This window comes from Leptonotus elevatus, chromosome 20 (assembly GCF_054856555.1).
Source record: "Leptonotus elevatus isolate MCC_2025b chromosome 20, RoL_Lele_1.0, whole genome shotgun sequence".
Classification (NCBI taxonomy): domain Eukaryota; kingdom Metazoa; phylum Chordata; class Actinopteri; order Syngnathiformes; family Syngnathidae; genus Leptonotus; species Leptonotus elevatus.
In genome coordinates this window covers 16,326,373-16,335,063 of record NC_141258.1, presented here as the reverse complement: position 1 = coordinate 16,335,063, position 8,691 = coordinate 16,326,373, and the positions used below count along the sequence as shown (strand labels likewise).

General features: G+C 41.3%; 1 protein-coding gene across 1 annotated transcript in view; it reads right to left on the bottom strand.

The window, feature by feature from the left end:
- The window catches only part of plcd3b (phospholipase C, delta 3b), a 73,332-nt gene that overhangs the window by 2,412 nt on the left and 62,229 nt on the right, over positions 1 to 8,691 (bottom strand). The window contains exons 14-15 of the mRNA XM_086065038.1: positions 6,949 to 7,084; positions 155 to 304 (exon numbers count right to left, since the gene is read on the bottom strand). Coding sequence (XP_085921164.1) covers positions 155 to 304; positions 6,949 to 7,084 — 286 coding nt within the window. The remainder of the gene's footprint in view (positions 1 to 154; positions 305 to 6,948; positions 7,085 to 8,691) is intronic.

Below are 8,691 nucleotides of genomic sequence, written 5' to 3'. Positions count from 1 at the left end.
TCCATTCAGTTTTATTTTCGCATTTCTTGAAAATTCAAATAAAAATGGGTGGATGGAAACCCCACTAGTGTTAAAGCCAAGGTGCTACTAACTAACTGACTGGAGTGGATACCCATTATTGTTGACCACTGCTCTTTCACACATAGTAGTGTACCTGTGCGGAGACTTGTAAAAGGCAGGGTGTACTGCCCAAGGAAGTCATTGCTTGAAGTATAGTCATGATCTTCGACCACAAAGCGAACAAGAGCCAGGGCAGGAGAATGAATGGTAAAATTAAAGGTGCAGTTCCACTGTGGGTTAAAACCTGAAACAAGGATAGGAGAAATAAATATGTACTCATATCCATTTACACACAGTGACTTTACACATTTGAAATCTGCTTCTGGTAGGGGACAGTCACCCATTTAAAGGCAAACAACAGTTAGAACTCACCCCCAATACTGTAAACTGGTTAAAAATAACCCTTTGAGAAATTATGTTAAAGTTCATAAGTAAAAAGTAGTAGTAAACTATTCATGAAATTTAAAAAACAGAAGTTCAAATTATTTCATCCCCCCAAAATTGGTTGGCGCCCTTACTTAAACCATGCAAACCTTTTTTTTATTATTATTATTATTATTTTTAAATAATTGGAATTGAGATTTGTTTGGAAGCGGAATTGAATTAAAAAAAACCCATAATTGCCCAAATTCAAACAATGCCCAACCTAAGTCATTAGGACTGGTTTTGGAGCCCAATTCATTGGTTCAGGCTCCTTCCTCACCGGAGAGGTGACTTTCTACATGCCTTGAGCCATCTTCTGCAGTTGAGGATTGGGCAGCTGAGGTCCATGCCTTCAGCCATCACCGAGCACACGCTCAACTCAACTTTATTTATAGAGCACTATAAAGGCATTCATCAAGGGTCGCAGGGGTGCTGGAGCCTATCCCAGCTAACTTCACGCAGTAGGCAGGGTACACCAAGAACTGATTGCCAGCCACGGTAATCTGTTGACCCATTCTGGGTTCAATCCCTGACTTCTACTTTGATGGTCACCTGAAATAATATAATCTACTATGTTGTTAAAATGACTCGAAAAAGGACTTGAAACTCAAAGTTTGAGTTTGTGAATTGCTTGAGATTTGTCCGTCTGGACTCAGGACTTGACTCGGGACTTGTTAGTCTTGACTTGGGACTTGACTCAGGACTTGAGGGCAAAGATTTAAGACTTACTTGTGACTTGCAAAACAATGGCTTACTCCCACCTCTGGTACATTTCATACACACTGCAAGTCAATGTGCTACACTTGCCGAAAGCAAAGCACCTACACTCTAAAAATGGATTGGTTAAAAAAAATAAAAATACCAATCTAGTAGGTTAAGCTCCTATTGCCTTGATTAACCAATAGATTGTTTTTTTATTATTATTTTTATTTTTGTATTTTATTGGTTAGCCAAACAACCAATGAATTTGGTTACATTAGAAAGTAAGTCTAGATAGATCCCTTGGAAATGTATATATTGTATCAATTTATTGTATTCTAAATGTATTCATTATTATAAGTGACTACAATATATTATATGAATAATATAGTGTTTAAAAAAGGAAATGTGTGTCTAGATAAGCGTTGTTCCGATACCGTTTTTTGGCCCCCGATACCGATTCCGATACCCAGCTTTGCAGTATCGGCTAATGCCGATACCTTACCAATACCAAAGTGTTTTTTTTCTCAACATGAAAAAGCTGTCCTGCCATTTGTTCAGAGCATTCAAGGGCCAATAGGATGTTAGCTCGGCATGCAGTGAACATGTCACAAATCAGTGAATGTCGTGCATGAGCAAGACACAAGATGCTGCACCCAAAATCCTATATTAGCGTCAGAATTAATGGTATCGGCATGTTACTTGTTAGTACTCACCAATACCGATACTACTGTTTTAATGCAGTATCGAGGCCTCTGCCGATACCAGTATCGGTATCGGAACAACACTAGTCTAGATAGCTCAGTGAAATAGTGGTAGAGTGTCTGCCCTGAGACTGGGAGGTTGTGGGTTCAATCCCTGGCTGGGTCATACCAAAAACTATAAAAATGAGACCCATTTGCCTCCCTGCTTGAGACTCAGCATTATGGGTTGGAATTGGGGGGTTAGATCACCAAATGATTCCCAAGCGCAGCCCCTGCTCCTGCTCTTTGCTCCCTTAGAGGATGGATCAAATGCAGAGAACGAATTAAGGTGGGTGTCAGTGGTACTTTTTTTCAGGAATCCCGCGGGTCATGAATAAAATTGTCATATCAAATCATAAATGTCAGCCTCTAACACAGATTAACCAATATATTGGTAATTTGTATCGGTTGGCCCAATCACCAATATAAATTGGTTGAAAACACCTAAGATTCTAGAGTGGTTGTTTTAACCAAAGGATCTGTTGGGACCAGGCTTGGGGAGTAACAGAATACATGTACTGCCGTTACATAATCAGATTTCAATTATTTTTTTAACTATTCCATTACAGTTACAGGAAAAAACATGTAATCAGATTACAATCAGATTGCAAAAATAATGTAACTATTCCATTACAGTTACAGGAAAAAACATGTAATCAGATTACAGGTACATTTATTAAAAATGGGGATTACTTCGAGGGATTACAATTTCTATTATGAGAGAGTGTGTGTGAGAGAGAGAGAGAGAGCGAGAGAGAGAGAGAGAGAGAGAGAGAGAAGGACAGAGTGAGAGAGAGCGCATACTGCGCGAGTGGGACCGTTGCTACATGTCGGGGAGGTGGGAATGAACGAACTGACTAGTCATGTCCTCCACACGCGGGCAGTTTGAAAAAGCTTCACGGACGGGAGTAGGAAATGGCGACCGGTATTCACTGGAACTTACTCTGAGCGAAAGTTTGAGCTGAGAGTCCAGCGGCATGCTACGCGCTGTAGCTCCTTGCTAGCTAGCCCGCTAGCCTACAACCATAATGTAAGTTACACCTTCCAAACAAATCTTCCTCCCACCAATTCACTATTTAAACATCATACACAACATATACACGGCTAAACTTGTGACTGGGATAAAAGTTCATTTTGCAGTTGTCACACATCGTCATCCTCATTGGATGACTATCTATCTATCTATCTATGAGGTGTGGTTGCTTTCAGTGACAGTTCGAAAACAGCATATGGCCTTCAATCAATCAATCAATAGCCTACATGCTTTTTAATTACACTAGGATTTTTGTTATTTGTCGGCTGTCTGGGTCTCTATCACCCGCAAATGGCAGGGGCACATTGTATAGAATATATATTGTGGTGATATTTATTTTTATTTTGTCTTCATGAGCATACTCAATATTGGAGTAATCCAAAAGTAATCCAGTTATATTACTTTAATATTATGGTACTTGGATTACGTTACTAACTACATTTTTCAGCAGGTAACTTGTAACTGTAATGGATTACATTTAAAAAAAAAATACCTCCACCCTGGTTGGGACACATAACTACTAGCTAGATTGGTCAAGTAACCTTTTTATTGGTCAATTTGACCAATTTGTGGTTGTTTTAACTAAATGATCTGTTGGGACACATAACTACCAGCTAGATTGGTCAAATGTAACCTTTTTTTTTGGTCAATTTGACCAATTCGTTTTTAGAGTGTAAACGCATTTACAACAGAACATCTGAAATATTTGCAAAGGAAAGATAACAAAATTAGCTTATTAAAATTACTAATGGAGCGTGCCTTGACAACATTTAAATGCATTTACAAACAACATTTTTTTGTAAAATTGTTGTTTGCAAATGTATTTAAATGTTGTCAACGCACGCTCCATTAGTAATTTTAATAAGCTAAGACACCCTTGGCAGGGTCCTCAAGGGTGCATGGGAGTTTGCCCAACCAGTCTACATGTGTTTTGTGGACTTGGAGAAGGCGTTTGACCGTGTCCCTCGAGGAGTGCTCTGGGGGGTGCTTTGGGAGTACGGGATACCAAGCCCCCTGATGCAGGCTGTTCAGTCCATGTACAACCAGTGTCAGAGTTTAAAGCGGTTGAGATGAAGATCAGCACCTCCAAATCCGAGACCATGGTCCTCAGTCGGCAAAGGGTGGAGCCAGCTGGGTCAGGGATGAGATCTTGCCCCAAGTGTAGGAATTCAAGTATCTTGGGGTCTTGTTCACGAGTGAGGGCAGGATGGAGCGGGAGATTGACAGGCAGATCGGTGCAGCGTCTGCAGTGATGCAGACTTTGTATTTGTCCGTTGTAGTGAAGAAGGAGCTGAGCCAAAAGGCGATTTACTGGTCGATCTACGTTCCTACCCTTACCTATGGTCACAAGCTATGGGTCGTGCCCCAAAGAACAAGATCCCGGATAGAAGCGGACAAAAAAGGGTGTCCGGGCTCGACCTTAGATATAGGGTGAGAAGCTCAGTCATCCAAGAGGCTCAAAGTAGAGCCGCTGCTCCTCCTCGTTGAGAGGAGCCAGTTGATGTGGCTCAGGCATCTGGTTCGGATGCCTTCCAGAACTCTCCCTGGAGAGGTGTTCCGGGCATGTCCCAACGGCGGGAGGTCCCGGGGACGACCCAGGACCCACTGGAGAGATGATGTCTCTCGGCTAACTTGGGAACACCTTGGGATTCCGCCGGAGAAGCTGGTTGAAGTGGCTGGGGAGAGGGAAGTCTGGGCTTCCCTGCTAAAGCATCTGCGTCCGTGACCCAATGGATGGATGGATGGATGGAGATTTACAGACATTTAAAAGCAAAGTAGATACATAAATTGAAAGACCATATATAAAAGCAACCACAGCTGCATACAAAGTGCTGCATATTAAGGGGTAATTCCTTGTCAATAACAAACCCTCCTTAGTGACAACTCTAGAATTTGCCCGATTTTATTCTATAGCAGTGACGTGCAGTGAGCCCTAGGTTTGGGTAGGCAGGCAGTGGCAAATTGAGACGCACACACCAATTACAAATGAGTGTGTCGGCAGGCGAGTGTACAATGTATCTTAGGGTGACCATATTTTAATTTCCAAAAAAAGAAGACACTCAGCCCGACCTCAAGATACTTGATACTCAGATACAAGATGCCATACATTCAAACTATTTTAACACATACCTCCTCTGTATGGGCGAGAAAAACAAAAAAAAATTCTCTTTTGAAGTCTTACATATTTTGCTTCGCAATCTTTTTTTTATTTTTTACTTCGAGCGGGGTTCGTACTTATCGTCTCCGGTGCGGCATCTCAACATTTGCCATTTAGCTGAAGTTCTGGGCCACCGTCACAGCCAGTGCGGTCTGCCAGCCACGGTAAACGTTGCAGTGCACTCCGCCTCCCATTTGCCGCACAACGAAAAACTGACAATTTCAAACCTGCCCGGACGCCCGGAAATAATGTAATAAGGTGGATATCTCCCTGTAAAACAGCATCATTCCTCACAAAATCAAGTTAGCAATAGCAATGACTAACACCATGTAAAGTGAAACAGACAGTTAATCGAAGAACTTCTACAAAGCTAATCTTTCCTTTTGCACCATTCTTTACTTTGCTGAAGATCCGGTAGCTATGGCGTTGGTCTCCCATCCTTCAAAAGCTGATGTTTTTCCTCAAAAGAAAGGCGTGAAAATAGTTTTGTATTTTCAAGAGTGGCGTCATCTTACCGCTGTGCTGTGCGCTGTATTTTGAATTCACAAATGCACTGTGCAAATGTACGTTTACATAGGAATAATACAGCGACGTAAAAAAGCTGCGTCGCGATCTGCCTATTTGCGTAAAGAATTTTTCTACTGAGTAACTGACTACGCATGCGCCAACACAGATCGCCACGCGGACAGGGCTGGGAAAAGCACAGTAGCGGTGTGTCTTCAGGAGGATAATTTTTGTAGCATTTTTGCCTGCAGGCCAGACGAAGTAATGAGTCATTTTTAATTGAGGTATGAAAATCACCAAATGTCACTTTTAACTGTAGGCTTTCTGAAATGAAAGAAATAATTAAAATAAACGGTTTCAACTTTCATTTCAGCCTGGGGCAGGCAGTGCCTACCTTGCCTGCCCTGACCGAACGTAACTGTTCTATAGTGATCCGGACGTTGACGCCACGCATCCCATAATGGGCGTTAGCGCAGCCATTTTGGCAGTATAAAAAACGCGTCCGCCACTTTGAGTAAACGGCAAACACCACACTTTAATGATAGACAGCTGTCTAGTCAAAAGTAGGTCAACTGTTGTTTTAACTGGCTATTAATGTTCCTGACAGTAAAAGCAGATCTGCATAATTAAATGCAGATTAAAACAAGAATGATATAAATATAAAACACTTAATTCCATGTGAAAACTAATATGATTGACAATTTACATGCATATTAACCCTTTGTACACTGTACACACCACCCGCAGTACATTTTACACTGGACTTACTATTCAATGGTTTCCCCCATAGCTTTATAATCCTGGCGGGCCGCCAGTCTTTTCTCAGGCTTGGCTCCAGTAGAAGGCCTATATTATTCCATTACTATTTTCCATCATAGGAAACCCTTTGAACTTGTTGTCTAGCCCTTCACCTCAAACCATGAAGCCCTTGACATCTGAGCTACTAGTGTCATTAGGACACAAAAATCCTACCATTTGGGTAAGTTGATGGTATAGAGGTACACAGCTGTCAAGTTGGCTGTTCAAGTGCTCTACTTGGTACCACCAGCAACCCACAACTTACTGAAAAACCCAAAGGTGAATCTCAGAACATCTGTTGTGTAGGACTGGATGTTGATATCCCTCTATTCACAGTATAATTGCCAACTGGTGTTGTGGAGGGGGACATTGATAAGACATTGGCCAAAGATCCAATGATACCCAGTGCTACCCATGAGTTAAGACATCTGGGACCTAGGTATTACTGTAAATAGAAAGTCATTAATTCTGTTTATGTTAGCATATAAACAGATTTCCCAATTTCTTCAAGTTAGTTACAGTGTACATACCATTATTTTGGATGTGATGGGTTTTCTTCTTGTTGTTATCTATCTGAACACCATGTATCTCAACCCAAACCTGGGGATCCACAATGGCTGTAGACTTGTTCTTCTCTTGCTTAGGTAGCTGCTGTGCTGAAATAACCTGGAATAGAGTGTTGAGTTGACATCACACATCCCACAATGCACTGCGACAAACATTAATGTAACCAAGGAGTGCTGCACCGGCCCCTGCACACTGGCGAAATCTGCGCTGTGTTTTAGTTGTGTTGTGGTGCGGAGAGAGGCAGCACAGGAATCGGATTGTGGCTGGAATTTTGCTTTAATCGTTTTTTCAAAACCAAAAAGAAACTCTATTACAGTTGTGCAATGAAATCAAGGTAATACAAAGCATAAATTGGTAAGGCATAATGCACTCAATTACCCAAATCAAACCATAGGAAATAAAACAACTAATATTCCCAATCTCGTTCCCACAAACTAAATAAACAAGTAAACATGCATTAACAAGAAGATTAACTGAACAAAAAACCTTGGATGGTCTATTAAACCAAATATATAATACCTTACATTAACAACACCATTTTAGCAGGATAGAATACGCGTCCGGTACTTTGAGTAAATGGCAAACACCACACTTTTACAATGATAGACAACTGTTGTGTACCAGGTCCCACAACAAGAAGATGCTAAAGAAGGGGCAAGCATTCTACAGGTTACCAAGATAGGCTGCTATGATCCAAACGGCCAAGAACAAAACGGAGGAATTGGGATTGTCATCGTGGTGGATATTGCTTGTGTAGCGCTAACTTCATATCAGGTGAGTACATTTTTTAAATCAGTCGTGTAGATGAAGCATGATTTTATAATTAAATGATGGTGAAATACATGATTGGGCACTTTGCACACAATGGCTGAACCAACAGATGCTAACCTGGGTGAAGCTAGCCTCCATATGCAAAATGTTGGGGAAATGCTCTGTTTCAATCGTTTGTGCTGCTACGGTTTAATAGGTATTATTACACAGTTGAATTTAATAGCTGACCTACAGTAGCAGCATAAACAATACTTTTTATGGCACAAGCGACAGCAGTGACGGATGAATCAGCAGATGCTAAGTTGCTAACATACTGTTAAGTTATTAACATTGTTTTTCAGTTTCAATTTATATTTTAGCCGTTTTGGATTTAGTTATAGCTGTGGAGCTCAATGAATGGGATTGTCTATTGTATCTGTCTCACACTCCTGAGAAAATAAGGGAGTGTATGTGTCTGGTACCTGTCTCTGTCGGAAGAGACAGGCTGATGTATGATTGTTTTTCTCTAATCTGATTTATAGCTATGGGAACTTGCAGAAGGGAGGAGAGAGGAATTCTCTTGTTTTTACTGAGTTGTAAACAAATGTACTGTGGGCTGATGGGTGGAGACTTTTCTATTCACCCACTTTTGAATAAATGAGGATGTGACGGAGAGCCGCAGACACAACCTGATGGAACACGGCTTCAGTGTCGTCAGCCTTTTGTCATCAGAAGCTTCTGATAATTATTTACCTTTGCAAAGGGACTTCTTCACCAGGATCTCACCATTCAGTTAATTGAACACGCAAAGAGTACAATACTTAATATTGTCTACTCTAACAAATGGTGTCCCCGACGCTGAATTATAACGAATGGTGACCTCCGCTGTATTCTAATGGATGGTGGTATTTTGACGTGGAGCTAGATGCGGCGTTCACGGACGGGCGGAACTTCTA